Source organism: Osmerus mordax, chromosome 1, assembly GCF_038355195.1.
Source record: "Osmerus mordax isolate fOsmMor3 chromosome 1, fOsmMor3.pri, whole genome shotgun sequence".
NCBI classification, from domain to species: Eukaryota; Metazoa; Chordata; class Actinopteri; order Osmeriformes; family Osmeridae; genus Osmerus; species Osmerus mordax.
In genome coordinates this window covers 20244759-20265398 of record NC_090050.1, presented here as the reverse complement: position 1 = coordinate 20265398, position 20640 = coordinate 20244759, and the positions used below count along the sequence as shown (strand labels likewise).

At 52.2% G+C, this 20640-nt stretch overlaps 1 protein-coding gene across 5 annotated transcripts in view; it reads right to left on the bottom strand.

The window, feature by feature from the left end:
• Positions 1 to 20640, bottom strand: part of magi1b (membrane associated guanylate kinase, WW and PDZ domain containing 1b) — a 101079-nt gene that overhangs the window by 13480 nt on the left and 66959 nt on the right. For 2 of the 5 annotated variants that reach the window (XM_067234923.1, XM_067234939.1), the window contains exons 8-17: positions 18856 to 18913; positions 17936 to 18018; positions 16562 to 16681; positions 14594 to 14779; positions 13874 to 14503; positions 7607 to 7638; positions 7073 to 7216; positions 5180 to 5429; positions 2045 to 2136; positions 970 to 1162 (exon numbers count right to left, since the gene is read on the bottom strand). In XM_067234923.1, coding sequence (XP_067091024.1) covers positions 970 to 1162; positions 2045 to 2136; positions 5180 to 5429; positions 7073 to 7216; positions 7607 to 7638; positions 13874 to 14503; positions 14594 to 14779; positions 16562 to 16681; positions 17936 to 18018; positions 18856 to 18913 — 1788 coding nt within the window. The remainder of the gene's footprint in view (positions 1 to 969; positions 1163 to 2044; positions 2137 to 5179; positions 5430 to 7072; positions 7217 to 7606; positions 7639 to 13873; positions 14504 to 14593; positions 14780 to 16561; positions 16682 to 17935; positions 18019 to 18855; positions 18914 to 20640) is intronic. The other 3 variants (XR_010876582.1, XM_067234947.1, XM_067234933.1) reach the window with 2 other exon arrangements.

The window sequence follows — 20640 nt, the reverse complement described above, 5'->3', positions numbered from 1 at the left end:
GGATATGTTGGAGGAATGGAAGAGATGAAAAGAGAGGATGAATGGGGATGATGAGAACAATATCGTCAGTCTCTCCCGTGCGTTTAACGACGACATGTACAGGGATGCATTTCCTCACTCTAAAATAAAACATATCCTTAATCAGGCTGGACACCAGCTCCGTGGCTTGCCTTTCTGCAGTCGTAATGATCCCACAGATGAGAGGAAGCCGCCTGGGGGGAATACAGTCCTCTACCCACCCACCTTTGATCTATTTCCCTCCACAACATCTAAAGGAAGGGCTGGCGTTTTGCATCACGGACCAAATGCTTCCGTTTCATTTTCTGTGTGGTGGCGGAGGACACACGCCTCATATTCCTTGGTGCCTGGCGGCCCCTCTGTTCTCATTCTGGGCTTTTTCATCAGGCAGAAGGTTGGACGCCCTCTCCGTCATATTTATGGGACCTTATTTATCCTGCTGAAGGGCAGAGCAGGGGCTGGGTGGGGCTGCGTTCGCCGGCTCTGACAAACGTTTCCGGCGCACCCCCAGACTGTTAAAGAGCAGGAGGGTGACCCTCCTATCATCTGGGCCCTGGGGCCCTGAGGCCCTGAGGCCCTGGGGCCCTGAGGCCCCGGGGCCCTGGGCCGCTGATGGGCTCTGATGAAGACAGATTGAGCTCTGGGCAGGGAAGGCAGACAGCAGCTCTCAACACTCCAGAGTACACAGGTCCTCAACACGTAGCTACTGAACATGACAGAGCTGAATACAGCAGTGCCGAACTTCTGAATACAAAACTACTGAATTACTGAACAGTACATAACGGAACTGAATCCGCACAGCTGAGTACACGGAACAGCTAAACAGAGCAAACACCGACACACCGAAGCTGACCGAAGACATTCTAATGTGGCGTGAACCAGCGCAGCATGTCAGCATGACTACGGGACACAACAGGCAGCATGTGTGGTGTGCGGTGACCCCGGCCTCACCTGCGTAGCCCGTCTTGCGGCGCACAGTCAGGTTGACGTGGCCCTGCTTGGCGGCCTGCTGCATCAGCTGCACCACCAGCTGGTGAGACTTGCCCACCACGGCCGTGCCGTCCACACAGGTGAGCTCGTCGCCCGAGCGCAGGCGGCCGTCCTCGTCCGCTGCGCCGTACTTCACTATGTGCCCGATGTAGATCTAACAAACACAACACGGAAGGGTTAGGGGATGGGGTTGGATGACGCACGCGCACATGTGACCCCCGCCCTCAGTGGGCCTCTGGGGAGATTTGGCTGGAGAACCAAGGTTGACAGTGGAGTCATGGCGAATAGGGTGCTAATGGAATTGTGTCGGCCCCTGTCTCTCCTGACCAGACCCAGTTTCCACACGATGGTGTCTCCTACACTGGTGTGTCTGGACATGAGTGTTCCACCCCCCACCCCCCAGTCAGCTGATCTCTGACGTCTACTTCCCAGAATTTACAGCTGCACTAAACCTTGGGAGGATCCTGCTAGTCAGGCTATAAACCGGTCTCCTTCCTCTCAGTCTCTTTCCCTCTTTCTTTTTTCTCTCTCTCCAGCTGGCTCCGTTGGCAGGTCCAAATCTCTGATGAGTCATTATTCTCCTCCTCCTGACCAGTGCTTGAGAACAAACACTTGGCAGCTTTCGAGAGGAGAGGAGAAGCGGAGAGAGGTGCTGTATATCTTGTGTCTGATTGAGGTGACATGAAGTGGATGCTGGAAGGTGTGGCGCAGCTAAAGAACTGAAGCCTCCAGATTCGTCTGGCTCCAAACAACTAGCTCTGAACCAGCTATTCCATAGACATAAAAACACAACCAATGGAAAACAATGTGAGCCCCGAACCTAACTGTAAGATTAGAAGTGATGTGATTTACAGGGGAAGTCTATACAATTTCATCACATTTACCTGTACTGCATGACCCATTGGGTTAACACGTACCGGTTGGTTGGGTTTAATGCTATAAAAAGAATTCTCCATGTACAGAGGATTCTATCAATCTAAGAGTACATGAACATGAGTGTGCATGCAAGTTTATGGGATGTGTGGAGCTGACTCACCGGTTCTCCTGGCTCGTTGCCTCCCAGGATCCTGAAGCCGAAGCCTGTATCCTTCCTCCACAGGAAGATGTCCTGCTCCTGGAAGTCTGGCACTGAAACCACACAGCCAATCACAAACACGACTACACCACCTGCACAATCACACCAACCAATCAGTAGGACCGCCTCATTGGGAGGCGTCAAAAGTTGAATGTATATGTATGCATGTGGGTGTGTGTGTGGGGGGGAGGGGGGCTCTACCAATGTGTTATGTAAAATCCCCCACTGCACTATTCCCTACGGGGGGACAGATCTGGAGGCATGAGTAAACATCAGCTCCCATCAAAGGAAGGGGGTGGTCTCTCTGGTAGTCGACCTATCCCCAGGTACAGGCATTATATAAGCCATCATAAGACTGGTCCAAAAAGCTTCTCTGAAGCCTGCAGGCTGCCTAGTTATTCCACAAAAATATGCACAAATTCCTGTTGGATGTTTCAGCAGCAGTGGTGTTGTGGAGGTGTGTGTGTGTGTCGCGTCACTGTTGAAGTGAGGCTCCCGGAAACAGAGCAGACTAATGAAGGATTTCTCATCCCATTAGCCTGTGGACGAGGCAACAACTGTATAACCGCTGGTTTTATCAACAGGAGGGCTCTTTGGGGGGTCTGCTCCTACAGCCCTGTCAGGGGGATCTGAGGCGGGGGGCCGGGGGGCTGCGGAGGGGGGGGGGGTGGAGGGCCAGCTGTCAGAACGACCCCATGTTGCTAAGAACTGGTGCACCACAGACTGACAGCTCATGGTTCATGTAGCACCAGAGGTGGTCAGGGAGAGAGCTTCAAGCCACAGCCTTCAATTTTGTGTGTGAGAGAGAGAGAGAGAGAGAGAGAGAGAGAGAGAGAGATAATAAGAAAAGAAAGCTTGACTCGAGTGTGTTTGGAGGGCATGTCTGGAGTGTGTATTCAGGCTGTCTGCCAGAGTTAAGATGTGTGTGATCCTGGGCTCAGACTCCGTGGACAGCCTGTAAAGCTGCTCAGACCTCCTGAAGCCATCAGGCCCAGCAGGTGGAGGAGGAGGAGGAGGAATATGACTCCATCCTCAGTAGTCCAGGAAGAGGACAGGGCTGGTGCTCCAGTCTCCAGCATTACCTCTGGCTAGTGGACAGGCTAGCAGGTCACAGGCTAACTGCAGCAGCCTGACCTTCTCAGGACTAACCCTGGGAGGAAAGGCTAGCAGGTCACAGGCTAACTACAGCAGCCTGACCTTCTCAGGACTAACCCTGGGAGGAAAGGCTAGCAGGTCACAGGCTAACTGCAGCAGCCTGGCCTTCTCAGGACTAACCCTGGGAGGAAAGGCTAGCAGGTCACAGGCTAACTACAGCAGCCTGGCCTTCTCAGGACTAACCCTGGGAGGAAAGGCTAGCAGGTCACAGGCTAACTGCAGCAGCCTGGCCTTCTCAGGACTAACCCTGGGAGGAAAGGCTAGCAGGTCACAGGCTAACTGCAGCAGCCTGGCCTTCTCAGGACTAACCCTGGGAGGAAAGGCTAGCAGGTCACAGGCTAACTGCAGCAGCCTGGCCTTCTCAGGACTAACCCTGGGAGGAAAGGCTAGCAGGTCACAGGCTAACTGCAGCAGCCTGGCCTTCTCAGGACTAACCCTGGGAGGAAAGGCTAGCAGGTCACAGGCTAACTGCAGCAGCCTGGCCTTCTCAGGACTAACCCTGGGAGGAAAGGCTAGCAGGTCACAGGCTAACTGCAGCAGCCTGGCCTTCTCAGGACTAACCCTGGGAGGACAGTGATGGGTTACAGGATCAAATCTATAAATGACCTCAGCTCCAAACACTACTGATCTGAACGTATCCATGACGTTTAGGGTCTGGCTAACTCGGACCAAGCAGCTGAGGCAAGACTGTTTTACACTTACAAAACAAAAAAGGATGGATTTGTTTATACGAAAAAGAAAGTGGGGGAAGTGGCAATAACATTTCAAATATATTGTCAGGTCTGCTGGTGGTCTCAACACTTAACACAGCCCAAGCTGCGGTGTAACTGCCAAGTTACGCTTGTCACACACTGCCCTTTTATCTGCCCACATCCTGTCCTCCCTCTCCTCCTCCTCCCCTCCTCAACCCCTCCCTCCCTCGCTCTCTGAGCAGTGACTAACAAACAGAGGCAGACAGGGCTCAAAACCCAGTCATGCCTTCATCTCCTCGGGACAGGGATGTACGAGTTTGTTGTAAAACCTAAATCTATCTGAAAAACCTTTCTCTCTCTCCTCTTTCCCCTCTCTCTCTCCCTCTCTCTCTTCACCTCCCTTTTCCCCTTCCTTGTTCCTTTCCGATCTTCTAACCTATACTTTCCTCACAAAAAGGAGGTTTTCAGCTCCGACGGGGGTGCTGACAGCCATTGCTCCCCCACCCCTCCTTGAAGGCTCCTAAATCATGGAAGATCTGAAGAGGACCAGGGCACCACAGACATGATTACAGGCTGAAGTCTCTCAACCCTGGAAAAGCCTCTCATCATCTTTCTTGTCCTCAGACGGCCGCACTTGACAGTGGAGCTGAGGGATATTCCTGTTAATTGGGAGGCTAGTCCACCCCCCCTCACACACACACCTCACCCCACGCCAGCCTCCCACCTTTGAGACTCAGCACACAATGAGGAATTTATTGGATACTTTGTCCTCCATCGTCCTGGCCAATTACACAGCCATTTGTGATTCTGAGGAGCAGGGGATCTCGTAAGCGTGTTAATGACTGCATGAGCGGTAATTGGGCCTTAGTGTTAGTAGCAGTGGCAGTACTGCTGGCAGCTTTGAGGAACGTGGGGATAGTTACCAGGCTAAGCTAATCAAATCTCTTGTTCTACTCCCAGTCGTAGCTTCTCAAATAAAGTGCTACGGCAGATCGTCCCACATGCAAGCCAACCCCCCCCCACCCCCACCCCCAAAAACAACAACAAGCTCTTAGGAGCAGCTGGCAGCAGTGAGAGGTGAGAGGGGAGTGAGTGGTGTTAAAACAACAGCTGCTTCTCTGGAGGTAGACCACACTTACATACATGCAGGTTAGCCTTCATCCAGACCGCAGTCGTCAGGCATCCAGGATAGGGGGAGCCCACGGGCCACACCTCATGCACCCCTTGCCACCAAATATATAATACTTACGCCTACTTTCATACATGCTCCTGGACTGGGCCCAGATCTTGAAGGGGTCTGGTTTCCTCTGGATGGTGCCGTCGGCAGGGATGTCTTGGGTTGGCAGCCCGGGAAGGGCCTGGGAGGGGGCGGGCGGCGCGGAGCCCTCGCTGTGGGCCGCGGGCAGGGAGGGGTGGACAGGAGAGTCGGTGTGGCTTGTGCTCCGGTGGCTGGACACACTGTGCTGGGAACTGTTCTGACTGTCCTTCCTTGCCAACTGCTGTTAGGGAGGGAGGGACGGTGGGAGGGGGAGGGAGGGAGGGTGGAGAGGGAGGGGAGGGAAGGGAGGGCGAGAGGGAGAATGAGGGAGAGCAGCAAGGGCAGGAAAGCGAAGAGATGTCACTGAGAGCATTAAGAAGCCTTAAATAGTCTCATTGTCAAAATAAACGACAAGAGGTTTATTTGCGATCTCGGCCAATGACTTTAACAGGTATCACACTCAACATTGACACTCGGGATAAATCAGGCGGCTTTGTTCATGAAACGTCTCCTGGTAGAAAAGAATCAGGATAGAAAAGAAAGAAAAAACACAGCTTTAAAGCACAAAGTGAAATGATTAAGTCTCTCTGCTGAGAGAGAGAGAAAAAGAAACAGAAAACCCCAGCTTCACTGACAAGAGCACATAGCCCATTCCTTTTGTTCAACAGAGAGCTGCATATATTAGTGAGGAGCCCTATTCCCCACTGCCTACCAGAGAGCCTTCAGAGCACACAGCAGTCAGTCAGAGTGTTTAACTAGTCATGGAGGAATGCAGCCATGCACGGAGACCTGCAGCAGGGCTGCACCGCGGACACAACCCAGGCCGCCTCCCATGAGGAGGGCAGGGAGGGCAGGGTGACTGGTCCAGATCTGCACATCACCTGACTTCCCCATCTGGGAGGATGTGGTGAACAAAAATACACAGAGGGAGTGGAGCAGGAGAGCTCGGCCACTCTCAGATGTCAAGTCCCAGGTGGTTTGAGAGCAGGATCTACTGCAGACAATAAATGGACCCTTATGGCTCAAACAGCCACAAGTTCCCCTTGGAATCCCATTTAAAATCTCCTGAGTTTACAGTGTAATAAAAAGACGGTCTAGCTAGCCCAACAAACACACCCATGTACCTGACAAGTTCTCCTGGGCAGACATAACAGACAAGTCATGCTTCCTAGTTAGAATCCACACCCTCTACACACATAACTTACTGTTCATTTCATGAGGAATGGTGGGTATCAAATCAATGCACAAGGATGCTGTGTCTTAATGGATCCTGTACACTGTCAGAGGCCTCTTTCCTCCCTGTCAGACTAGAAGACTCCATGACTTGACCCCTGACTGGAAACTACACAGTCAGGTCTTGTCTAACTCCAACAGCCCTGATATTTGAGTGGTTCTTCAACAGAACACCTGACCTCCCCTCATCTCCTCAGTGCCTGAGGGACTTTCAGATGGCTTGTTGGGAACAGAGAAGCTTCTGAGAGGAGGAGGAAGCCAGGTGCTGCTCTGCTACATCATAAACATCCCATCACCAGAGAGAGGCAATCAACCCACCACCATCATCATATTCCAGCATAGCCTTTTAAACCTGTTAATATGAGTCAGGACACCATTATCTACTGGTAAACCTGCACAGCATCATAACAAGCTACCAAGTTACAGCATTATCACAAGCTACCAAGTTACAGCACTATCAGTGTCCTATATAGCATTGAAACCCACCACCTGTGTTAGCAGCAGACATTATTTACCTTCCCAGCCTTATCTCCCTCAGCATTATTCAGCCACCACAATGAGCCTGCCACCAGCCTGTAGCCCTGTTAGCAACCTGGAGGCCACCTAGCTCCCCAGCTGAAAGCCTTCATACCAAACCCAACAGTCACCTACCATGCCATTATACTGGCTAGGACGGAGCTCAAAATCCACAGAGTTATCATCGGAATCGCTTTCATCATCAAACTGAAAGCGCTCCTCGTCCTCATAGAGAGAGCGCTCGTCATAGAAACGATAACGCTCGTCATCGTCATCGTCCTGGAAAACAAGCGTCAGAACAGTTGAACATCGTAGCCCCCCTTGGGGAGAGCAGGGGGGGGTAGGGGCTCCCTGCTACAGCATTCACTTCCCACATTGTCACAGTCAACCAGATCAGGGCAATCAACCAGATCAGGGAGCAGAGTCCTATTAGCAGGCAGCTTACGGTGCATCAAAGCCCTGGATCCAGCCCCTGCACAGCGGGGAGCTCTGGTGGAGGAAACTCCCTCCCTCCATCCCTCCCTCCCTCCATCCCTCCCTTCCCATACAACAGCCTCGAGCCTCCTTCCCGGCCCCAACATCAGCTTCACTTCTCAGGCTCGAGCACTAACCGACAGGGAGAGGGGAATGGTGGAGGAGGCGTGGAAAGAAAGAGCATTGATGACTTACCAGTTTTGGGCTCTTCTTTGCAGGAGCCACCCCTGGTCAGACAGAAAAAAAGAAAAAAGAAAAAGAGGAGAAAAAAAAGAGCGTTACTGAAACAAGTCAAGATTCCACGTCACTTTACGGGGAGAGAACGAGAGCCGGGGACTCGGAGAGGAGCGGCGTCAGCGTGGCGCGTCGGCGCTCGTCTGCGCTTCACTTGACTGCCTCCCCTCTCTTACTCTGCCTCGCTCCTCCGCTCACAAAGCCACGCTCTCGCGCGCGGCTCTGAAAAGGGGGGCAGCGCAATCTATCTGCATTAACCCCACGGCTGGGACGGCTGGTGCAGCGGAGGAGAGGGGCCAGACCCAAGGGCTAGCTCTGTGCTCCCTACACCCTGACTATCCTACTGCTACTGTGAGTGTGTGTGTGTGTGTGTGTGTGAGTGTGTGTGAGAGAGAGAAAAGCGTGTGAGGTTGTGAAGAAAAATAACATGAAGGACAACGAGAGAGAGAGAGAGACAGAGAGAGGATTTAGAGAGAGAAAGAAAGAAAGAAAGAAAGAGAGAGGCATGTCTCATCTAACTCCTGCTATATTACCCATGGAGAAGGAGTCCAAGATACTGAACATTAAATTATAGGCAACCGTCAGTTCCCCTCTTACTGAGACCATCTTCCTGTGTCCGCTCCGCACGCCGCTCCACTGTGGAAGGCTCCGGCATCTAGAGGCAGTCCTCGCATCTCCTCTCGCTCTCTCTCGCGCCCTCGCTTTTCTCTCTCCCTCCCCGCCTCTCTCGGTTCACCCTCCCCCTCCCTCCGCTCTGAGCCCAGCGCCGCTCCCCCTCCCCCCACCCCCACACACTGGGACACGCACACAGACGCGAGTACATCACCACGCACGTGCGGGATGAAACCCCACAGCAGTGCGTCCGTGCACGCGCTCCTCCCGCTCGTCACCAGGCAGCCTGACGGGAGCTGCCCCCCCCCCCCCCCCCCCCCCCGCAAAGGATCTGATGGCACGTGAACAGCGGCCCACCAGGAACGATCCAACCCACAAGATCAACATCGCCTCCAACCGTCACTCAAACACAAGAGGACTGGAGGATAAATATAGTCTCGATATCCTCACAAGACAAGCTCCCCCGCGTTACACACTGTGTTGTGGTGTGTGCGCATGCACGTGTTATGAGGCCACAAGATATGGAATTAGAAGTAGGGGCCGTAAAGATTAATCTGGGTAACAGATGTAGCCCACATACTGCTAGACTTACTGTGTGAGACTAGGGGAGTTTTGGACAAAGAGGCAAGTGTGACAATCTCCTCAGGGAAGGTGGAGGAGAGCTGTAGGGAGGAGGAGTCATATCTGATGTGAACCAAAGACACCTCTTCATCCTCTCCTCCCTTCCCCAACCCCTCCTTCCTCTTCTCCTCTCCATCATTTATTACTCGCCGGCATTGCCCCCCCCCCTCCCGATCCCCCTATCTGAAACCCATCTGACCCCCTTATCCTTCAGTCAGTGGGACAGAGCATTTGTCCATGTTAGATTCTCCTGCTGTGTGTTGCATGTCTAATCTGCCTCGTCGCCTCTCCTCACTCCTCTATGCTGGTGTCAGACCTCTTCAGATAGTGTCCACTAGAGCGGTCTGTTCCTGTACCTCAAACCCACACCCACAGCTCTCCTGTTCTGGTACAGGGTACAGTAGACACACCTACAGCTCTCCTGTTACAGCTCGATACATTTTAAGTACTGCTTGTCACTTCCCTGTTTGAATCAGTGTTTGGTTGAACACGGTCCAGGGAGCTAAACAGACAGGTATCCTTGAGTATGAGGCTGTAGCCTCTGCAACACTGCCCCTAGTGGAGCTTACCCGACAGACGCCCTGTGGACGCAGCAGTGGCTAAACGCAGGCCATTACCGGGCAGACGATGATGATGATGTCCTATACAGCTAGGAGGGAGCCCCCCCCCCACCCCCTTCCCCTGACACACATGGATCTTGTCTTTGAGCAATGGCTCCTGACAGGCAGGCCCATCTGTCACCAACGCGACAGCAACAGGGTACAGACAGACGGTGTCCTGGCAACCGTTGCCGACCCAGGCTGTTCCATTATGTACAGGGTGGATTGAGTCACATGTCATCCGTGCACAAATGGACTGGACGTGACCGGCGTGTTCAAGATGCACCGCTTCACTTCCTTTCTTGTGTGTGTGTGTCTTCAGACTGTAATCAGAATTGACAGAGGTGCTTGCTGATCTTAAGAGATAGCAAAGGTGACCAGGCAAAGACGCAAACAACCTTGGCCTTGATGGCCGTGAGCACCAGACCAAAGCCAGGAGCCACCTGAGCCCCAGACGTCCCCTCTCATCCCCCCGCGCTTCAGAAGACGCTTTAGCATCCAGCAGAGATAAGACATGAACATGGAAGCATCTCTCCTCCAAGCTTTGTCCCTCGTGGCGTTCTGAGAGAAAACATCATGAAGGCTGATGGGAGATTACATAGGAGCGTACAGACGTCATGAGACACACATGCACGCGCCACAGACCGTCAGAGGAAAACCCCACTGCAGAGTGCTGCAGAGCATTGTCATGGAAACAAAGGAAGGCAAGATTACTGAGATTTATGACTCGCCCCCCTAGCCATGAAGGTGTGGGGTGGGGAGGGGTGGGGAGGGAATACATTGCCCTTGTTAAGGAATTGACTCACACACAGATAGTCCAGGTCCAGGAATATGGCTGTGGCTTTTGGCCTCGCCCACCACTAGCAGGGCACAATCCTCAGTGATCATTGCTTTTCTCTCCAGTTCTCTGCAATGCCGTTCCTTATCCCTGGCCACTGTCAAGTCAGCACAATGAAATGCAAAGTGTGCAAAAATAACCAGCATCCTCCTCTCCTAACATTAAATCAATGGTTCTTTTGACGGCCTGGGCCATCTTTGTCGTTTATCTTTCTCCGGGTGTGTGTGGTGTGTGTGTGGTGTGTGTGTGGTGTGTGTCTCTCCTTTAAGGGTAGTAATATGGGGTCATATAATATGGGTTTTTGACAGGGAGCATTTGCTAAGCAGCGTTTTTAGTGTCTCGAGCCAGGTGATAAGGGGCCGTGTCTTGGGACCGTGTCCCCTCAATGACCTGCCGTCCAGGACCACCATGCATTATTATTTAAATGTAATCTTTAAATTCAGGCTCGTCACATTACGTAACTTTGTTCTGAACAGGACTGGGTGTGCAGCCACACACTATAAGTTTGTCCTCCATCTTGAAACTGAAACCTAGAAATGTTTACCATGACCAACGGTTGCTACGTTACAAGAAACCAATGCGATTGGCCAACGCTAGCGTTTAACGCTCCTCATTTACATAAAGTTGAGAAATGTCAACTCGCAACACTCATCTCGCCTTCCCACAATGCCCTACGCGAGCGTCAACGCCCGGTTTCACTGAAAATGAATTGTAAGCCGACGCCCCACGCCGCCCGCTCCGCTGCAGTGGACACGCACTGTGAAGGTCCATCCATTCTTTCCAAGCCATAGGGGAGGAGTGTGACTGTCCAGCCCTCTCTCCGGGGGGAAATGAAGAGCTTGAAGGCTCATCTCTACTGGGAGCGCTGGAGTGACCAATGATTGATGACTCAGAAGGAGAAGGGTTTCTGCACCCCTCTTTCATCATCCACGTCTGATCCTCTGACATCCCTCTCTCCCTCCCTCCCTCCCTCCCCCCCTTGCTCCCTCCCTCCCCCCCTCTCTCCCTCCCTCTTCTCCTAGAAAACACTGCGGCTATTCTGGGCCGACTGGTTTAGGAAGTAGCCATCAGCACGTCTCCAGCAGTGGGCCATTCCCTCTCCCACCTGCCTGGCTCGGCACACAGGTGAACAGACTGACACTGATTTGCTGAACGCAGCTCGGATGCCTGCTGAGGTGAATGGGCGGGAGTTTCAATGGGCGACTGATGAGGGAGGCTGCAGGGCTTCCTGAGAGCTGGCGCGCAGGTATTCACCCCATTCTTCCTGCTCTTTAATGATGAGAGAAGGGCAACAGCTGCGTGCCGGGCGCCTCAGGTCTCTGTGCACCGCTGACATTTTCACCCGTCCAAACGAGCGGAGAGGGGAAGTTGGAGGGACGCCCCAGGGAGGTTTTTTGGGACCAAAACGAATGACGTCCGAGGTGGGCGGTGGGAGTCATGTGAAGGATAGCGGGGAAACTACACCATCAGGCTGCATAATTAGACAAATGCATTGGGTAATTCATGAAAGGCTGCCATGATTGAAGCCATTAATCACCATCCCTCCCTATAGGGACATGCAGGATCATAATAAAATCATAACAGAACAACAGTGATTGGCTTAAACACTGAAACAGGAGACATAGTCTCCAACAATGCTCAGGGAGGGCGTGAGACTACATTGTGGTCGCTGGGATCAGGTGATATTGAAAGATCTACTTTTGAGTGAGGAGCCAGTGAGCTCACCAGCGGTGTTTTCCAGAAGGGGGGGGGGGTATTCTGGTGAATCCACAGGCCGTAATGAACTGTGGATGTGCTCCCCTGGGATTGGACCATATGTGTGGGGGGAGGGGTGTTGCTACACGCAGCGAGATGGGGGAGGGGGATGGTGCAGGTTTGACCAATTACAGCCCTGGCCAGGGTGCCCCAGTAAGACTCTAATTGGTGATGTGCACAGGCTGTTAACTGGAGAGAGATACAGAGAGAGAGACAGGGAAAGAGACAGACTAAGAGAAGTAGCAGGAGAAAGGGAGAGCGAGAGAAAGCGAGCGCGCGAGAGCGAGCAACCCAATTAGGTTCAGATAACATACGAGGCAGAGAGGAGGACAGTGAACAGAGAAGAGAAGCAGAGAAGAGAGGCAGAATAATTAAGACAACGGTATCCTGCTCACAACAGGATGGTTCCTGTGTGCTATCCATGCGTGTGTGTGTGTGTGTTAGTGTGCCGGTGTTTGTGTGTGTGTTTAAACACACCCCAGAAAAAAAGCTGTGACAGCATGGTTCTTGTCTGAATGTGAATCCGTTCAGCAAGACTTGGGCTCAACATGATGGGCGCATGCATGGTTCGCCAAGTCTTTTATTGCAGACATGTCCTCACCGAGGCAAGCCACACATAAACCACACTCACATTTCTTAACTGAGGTGTCAAATATGACACCCCTGACACAATGTAGATCAGCCCTGGCACCTTGAAACACCTTGAAGCAGCACTTGGAGCTCAGAGTGAAGTCAAGCGCACCACCAACACCACAGATTAACACGCATTTGTTCTATCGACAATCCATAAAGTGGAGAGTTATGGGTAATTGTGTTTTATGGTGATGTGTAAACTAGCCCACCAGAGGGATAGTGTTAATAAAGGAGAGGACAGGGGGGATGAAAAGAGAACAAAGAGGAGGAAAGAGGAGGAGAGAGGAGGAGAGAGGAGGAGAGGAGGGTTCTCCGCTCACCCTATTAGCTTTGTGTGTTCTTAGCGCTACAGCAAAGATAACAGGCTTTCAGGCCCTCAAATTAATAAGACCAACGTCAGCTCCAGAAAACAGCCCAATTACGCCTATCACCAAGGTCTAGGGGGCTTTGTGGATTTTGAGTCAATTCATGGAGGGATTTGACAGAGAAAAGTCCAAATTCAATCATTTTTGTCCCTTCGTGCTCTTTCCCATCAAACTCTTTTGTGAGGCGGAATGTTCCAATCATCAAGCTTGTCAAAGGCTTTGCCCCAGACTCAGCACAGCCCACTTAAAGACCCTCGCAACACACGTCCACATACAGTTAGGTCCATAAATATTTGGACATTGACACAATTTTCATCATTTTGGCTCTGTATACCACCACAATGGATTTGAAATGAAACAATCAAGATGTGCTTTAAGTGCAGACTTTCTCTCCCTTCCTTCCCTCCCTTCCTCTCTCTCCCTTCCTTCTTCTGCTCCCTGTCGTCTTTCTGCTACTGTCTCGGGCTGAAACCTCTCAGCACTTTGCACTCTCACATTTCTGGAGTCTATAGTACTGTCGCCCACTCCCTCTTTCAGTCACTTGCTCTTTCAGTCTTTTAAATATCCTTTTAAACACTTACTCGCATATTCAGCCACTCACCTAAACCCTCTCTCACTCCATCACTCACTTGCGTCCTCGCTCGCTCATCCCCTCCCTCCTTTCTTCCCTCTCACACCCTCTCCATTTGCACATTCTCTCAGCTCTCTGCATGAGTGAATGCGTCATCCATATTAATCTATCTGTGAAAGGACTTAATGTGACACCCCTCCCCCCCCACCATCATAGTGACCTGGCTCCACCCACCTCTCTGCACCAGCATAGTGACCTCACTTCCTCGGGGACACTTGCTGAGTAGATCCACCACCTGGTTGTGGCTCATGCTCTGGACGTTCCTCTTGTTGACCTCCACGATAATGTCGCCCTCCTTCAGGCCCCGGCAGCGGGGGTAGTCCACTATCTGCTTCACCCGCTGGCCCCCGCCCCCGGGACTGTCTGCTATGGTGAAGCCAAAGCCCTTGTCTCCCTTCTCCATGTGCACGGTGATGAGCTCCGGCTGGGTGGCGATGGAGGAGGCCATGCTCACCACGTCGCTGGGGTAACCATGGGAGCCGTTGGACGACACGTCAGCCGAGGGGCTGTGGGGGCGGGGATCCCTCATGCCGTTAACCGGCCCGCCGAGGGCGCTCTGGCTGCCGTGGCTGGAGGGTGAGTCGTAGCTCTCCTGGCCGTTGACGATGATGGGCTCCTTGTCCAGGATGGCCACGGAGGTGACCAGGCTGGTGTTGGGGTCGTCGGGGTCGAAGGGCAGCGGGTATCCCCGACAGAGCTCCAGGTTGACCATGGAGCCGATCTGGATGGTCTGGAAGATCTTCACCACCTGAGCGTGGGTGTAGCCCAGCACACACGTGTCGTTGACGCTCACGATGACGTCGCCTGCACGAGACAACAGACGGCGTTCAGGCCAGCCCGCGGTGAGAGGTCGGAGGTCAGGACGTCTCCCTCAGAGCAGCCGGCGGTGCCTACCTGTCTCCATCTTGCCGTCCAGGGCGGCGGGTCCGTCCAGAACCAGACTCTTGATCTGCAGGAACTCGTCGGGCTCGTCGCCCCCGACGACGGTGAAGCCGAACCCCCGGCGACTCTTCTTCAGCTTGGTGTTGATGAAGGTTCCATTCAGCTCCGCCGGGTTCCGCGTGAAGAACGGCTTCCCTCCTGGAGAACACACACACACACGGAGATAACCACACTGAAAGTGATATTTCAAAACATCTACAGGTACAGTGTGTGCAAATGCAGTGGACAGTGTCAGCTTAAACAAACGGGACAACTTTGATGTGTGTTAGCTGTCTTGTCAGTGATAACTCACTCAGTGAGGGTTACAGTGTGCTATGCAGATTACCACTGACTGATTATGAGTGACAGATTCATTAGGTTGAGGGGGAGTCCAAGAAGGAGAGGGCCAGCCTGTGTAATCCCAAGGGTAAACCCCCATTCCACCCACCCCTCCCCGTGAAAGAGGGGGCTGCCTGAGCATGCTAGCCCATCAGAGAGCTGCCCTGCTGGGTTCCAAAAGTCAGTATATAGGAGGAGATGCACAATTGTTGTTATTCCTCTCTCCGAAGAGATTATTCTGTAGGAGAGTGTGGAGGTTTTGTGTTATGTGTATTATTCCTAGATTTGGAAACAGATGTTCCTAAGCTTATACAACCCCCTTGTGTGATCCTGTCCCAGTGAGAGGACCAGAGCAGCTTTGAACGCAGCTCTGAAGGCAGTGCAGAAGACCCTCCTGTCACTCACACAACTCCATCTCTCTAGACAGGTTGAGAGATGCAGCAAGCTTAGGGCGCACACACAACACACTGGAGTCTGCCGTCTAAATCCAAACCCAACATCCTCCCTCTCCTCTCTCTCCTCTCTCCCCTCTCTCCCCTCTCTCCCCCTCTCTTCCCCTCCCCTCCCTTCCCCTCTCTTCCCCTCTCTTCCCCTCTCTTCCCCTCTCTTCCCCTCTCTTCCCCTCTCTTCCCCTCTCTTCCCCTCCCCTCCCCTCCCCTCCCCTCCCCTCCCCTCCCCTACCCTACCCTACCCTACCCTACCCTCTCCTACCCTCTCCTCTCCCCCCTCTCCTCCCTCTCCTCCCCTCTCCTCCCCTCTCCTCCCCTCTCCTCCCCTCCCCTCCCCTCTCCTCCCTCTCCTGCCTCTCCTGCCTCTCCTGCCTCTCCTGCCTCCTCTGTTGTACATGGCGAGATGTTTGAGTGGCATACGTATCTGCTAACAGCCTCTGAACAGAAGTGAAAGATAATGACAGAGACAGACACAGCATGTGAGGGTGGAGGGAGAGACACCTAGCTGAGGACAGGAGACGGACAGGTGGAAATGCACACGAGCAGAATGGAATGAAACAGTGGATATTCAGACAGGCTAGGTGACAAGGGAGGACAGTGCAGTTACTTGGCAACTCTTCAGCTACAGTAATACAGTGTGTGCATAGAATGAAATATGCAGTCCCCTTGGAGTCAGCTATTGTCCTTGTGTTTGTGTCTGACAAAAGGGTCTATCTGTTGTGTATGTGTGGCTGCGTCATTGAATTGGAGTTCAGCAAGCACTAAAGGCAGGGCATTGTGATAGTTCTGCACCTGAATGTGAGGGACGAGACATACAGGAGAGAGAGAGGATGGAGCTCCCAAGGACAGGGTGGGTGGGAGGGAGGGGAGGAGAGTGAGAGAGAGTTGGGAGGGAGGATAGAGAGAGAGACAGAGAGAGAGAGAGTTGGGAGGGGGGGGGGAAGACAGAAGGAGTAGACATGAAGAGGTCAATTTGCTGGGTTTTATCAGAATACATCTATGGAGAGATAATTAGACAAGCTGCTCGTAGGATTCTGTTATGTACAGACCCGGCAGCAGGGGAAAACCGAGAATATCAATTTCTCTCTATACGTTTCATGTTTTTGTTTGGTGTGTGGGCTTCTCTGTTCTGAGAGCTGGAGGGAGGTCTTACGTTTGGGTGCTGCGGAGGGTGGCAGCGGGGGTCCTGTCTGTGGTTCTCTGTACGTCTCCTGATGGTTGGTGGCGTAGCTGGCCAGAGGGGCCCCTGCCAAGCTGGAGTCCTCTATCCATTCTGGAACAGCAAGGAGCATACTTCCTGTTTATGGTGTCTATACAGCACACAGTTGCACCTTGCCCCACTGCTTTACCATGGGTCGCCGTGAAACTGCAGCAGCAGCCTGATCCACAGTGGAAGCCGGATCGGTTTAATCAAAAGTCACCATCATGGTGTGTATCAGAGTTGCAATCTTCATTAATATTCTCATCACCAAGATTAAAAATCAATGGTGGAGTAAAAAGTCGGAACAGATATCGAGTTTCAGGAGATATTGAACTTTACGGAAGAAAAGTCAGCAAGTAATCAACTCTGCAACACGTCTAGCTGAGCTGGCAGAACAGGGGCCGGTGGAGAGGGGCCCTGGAGGGGCGACCTGCATCCACAACACCTGCACATTAAAGAGACCCCATGTAACCTGGAGCTAACTGGGAGTAGTCATGTGGTCTAAAGCTGGAGAATGTATCACCTACAACCTTGACAATCTCACCACATCTAAATGGACACATCTACTCTGGATAGAGAGAGGTTAAATAACAAATACGGTACCAACTTACCTGCTCACATCTATGTAATCATTTAAGTTAACTTTACAAATTATTTGAAGCAAAACTGATAACTTAAAATAAACTCAAAAAGGCAACTAAAGACATTAAATGTAAATCATAGTTATGCCTTTATGGTATATTGGTAGCAAATTATAAACAGCAGCAGTAGCAGTAGAGGATACAGACACACAGACAGGCAGGCTGACATTCAGACATATACAGACAGACAGGCAGACAAAGAGATAGACAAAGAGACAGGCAGACAGGCAGACAGGCAGACAAAGAGACAGACGAAGAGACAGACAGACAGGCAGACAGGCAGACAAAGAGACAGACGAAGAGACAGACAGACAGGCAGACAGGCAGACAAAGAGACAGACGAAGAGACAGGCAGACAGGCAGACAAAGAGACAGACAAAGAGACAGACAAAGAGACAGACAAAGAGACAGACAAAGAGACAGACACATAGACACTAGGCAGGCAGACAGACACATAGACACTAGGCAAGCAGACAGACACAGACACTAGGCAGGCAGACAGACACATAGACACTAGGCAGTCAGGCAGACAGACACAGACACTAGGCAGGCAGACAGACCACACAGACAGGCAGACAAAGAGACAGACAGACAGACAGGCAGGCAGGCAGGCAGACGTGGAGATAAAGAAAGGAAGTGACGCCCGTGAGGAGGGCTGAAGACGAACCTCGGATGTAGCGCTCACCTTCTGGTGGCTGCTGCTCCAGCTGCTTCCTGCGTTTGGCCTCCAAGACCGGGTTCTCATACTGGGTCTTCCTGTTGATGTGACTGGGGGGGCGAGGAGGCCGGGGGAGGGGGGCGAGGAGGCCGGGGGAGGGGGTTGGCCGGAGGGAAGAGCACGTGCATTGGAATGAGCAAAAGGAGTGGGGGGGGGAAGGGGTGGAGGAAAAGTGAAACAGAGAATGGAGGTGAAAAGTAGAGAAGCAGGAAGTGGAGTAGGTCAACAGAGGTCATGGACAAGGGGGGTGATGGGGGGGGGGGTGATAAGAGAGGGAAGGAGGAGTGAATAATAAGGGAGAGATGGGACACGAGATAGAAGAGGAGCCAGAGGAAGGGAGCGGAGCGGGAGATAAGCGGTGATGAATTAGCTGTGTGCAGGCTGATCAACTGTTCAGCTGCTACAGGAAGTCCAGAGAGAGACTGACCAGCAGCCTCCAGCTGACCTGCAGACTAACTGCCACAGGGCAGCCCAGGAGGGTGGACTAATCACCCCTCCACACACAAACAACACTTCAAATGGTGTGCAGACTTGCTGCGAGATGACGCAGTAAACGCGAATAATATATACTGTATATTGAAAATATCTCAAAGACAAAAAAAAAGCATGGCTTCTGCCTCCAAGGTATTGCTTTGAACCCCATCAAAACATATGAATGTATTCATGTTTTTGTGGGGATCCAGGGGGCTCCCACAAGAACAGACAAACTGAATGTTTCCAGATGATAATGACAAGAATAAAATGGCCTACATTTCCCAAAATATTCAGGGCCATAAACAACATGAGGCACGTGCATTATTTAATGCTGTTTTCAGTGTCAAAACACTACAGTAAAATAAAGATGGATATGAGGCATGCAATAAAACATGTGTACACATGTCACTTACTCAACATAGTAGACCCCGTAGACTGGATCTTCTATCTTCTCCCAGCCTGTCGGCAGTTCTGCAGGAGAGGAGAGGAGAGAGAGCAGAGCTGTTGGAGACAGTGCTTCTAGTTAGTCCCCGTCCGGACCGTGAGTGGGCTCAGACTGGCTGCCTGTCACCCCTCAGATGTGTGCGAGTGCCCCAACACAGGCTGTCTGGCTCTGCTGTCCTCCATGCAGCTGACACTTCACACATCAGATAACCAGACAGGACCCGTCTGTGACCGTTAAAGACAACCCCCCGAGCCCCGACGGAGAGGGGAAGCACAGGTTAAGGGGGATGAGACGGCACAAGGGTGGGATTCGATCGTACAAGCTCCACCTGAGCCACACCTGGCACTGCGGTTTGAAAAAGGCACACACACACACACAGCTCACAGCCTCTGCTGATGCAGGATGGTCAGAGCCCTGTCATGGGCTTCAAACATGGCGCCTACAGGCCACTGCAGTACACAACATTTACATTTATTCATTTAGCAGACGCTTTTATCCAAAGCGACTTCCAAGAGAGAGCTTTACAAAGTGCATAGGTCACTGATCATAACAACAAGATAGCCAAAAAACATCGCGAGCAGCCAAAACATGAAGGACACATTGTGAACAACTAAAGTAAGTGCCAAAGGGAAGAACCATAAGAGCATGTAGTTAAACAAGTTACAATTAAACAACATGAACCGCTATAACTGCAAGTTTGCAACTGTACTGTACACGTCAAATCTCCACCTCCATCCTGGGGAGCGTCCTTACACTCCTAGAAAGTCCAACCTGTTTCTAATGAGTGCAGTCCCAACATGTGACTTCTGACAGCAGACTATCCAGAGGCAGCTCAGAGTCAGAGGCACTGAAGGGGAACATTGAACAGAGAGCCTTCACCTCGGCGCCGTGTCGATTCTAATCACCCACTTGATCTCACACGATAGTGGCTGTGCTCCTGAGGGGGCCCCGGTGCCAACGCGACTGCTTGTGGGCCCAGGAAACGTCACTGCATGTCTGACCTGTGAGTGGCTGCTGAGGGATGGATCTGATGGTTATCAGAAAGGGTTGCCCCCCATCCACCCCTTCTTCCACACACTCCAACCTCAAGAGGGACTAGGGGGGACAAATTGCCTATTAAACTCTTTGCATCTCATTCCGTGTCTGTCACTCTCATGGTGGGGCTGCAGTGTGTGTGTGTGTGTGTGTGTGTGCGCACTTTCCCCTTCTCAGGGAGAAGTGAAGTAACTGCGTTTTTCTCTGTATATTGGATTTCTGCGATCAATGGTTATTGACTGTGTTCATCCAATCAGAGCTGTCGTACGGACGGGGGCTGTGCTTGTCTGCGGTGTACGACAAAGAGCTGGGCTCCGAGGCTGAAGGCTGATCTGAGAACATCTCATTCGGATGTGACCCTGTCACTGTTTGAATACACTTCAAATGTCCAAGCGTAGGGATGATTAAACGGGACGAGGCAGAAATCCAATCAGGCACAGGACCCCGGGCAGGAAATAAGATGAGACGTCTTTCTTTGCTCTGTGTGAAGGTGGGCTCGGGCAGACTTGAGTGACTGGCCGTCTGTGATGAGGCTGGAACCAGAGAGGTCAAGCTGACAGACAGGCCCATTAGTAACCCATCATTAGCTCCATCATAAGCCACACGTCAGACCGTGTGGAAGTGCATTGAGTCTGTCACTAGCGTCTACAGACACCTCCGTCCTTCTGTCCTATCCACCTCTGAAGACAAAAAACACATCTAAACAAGAAACACCTCA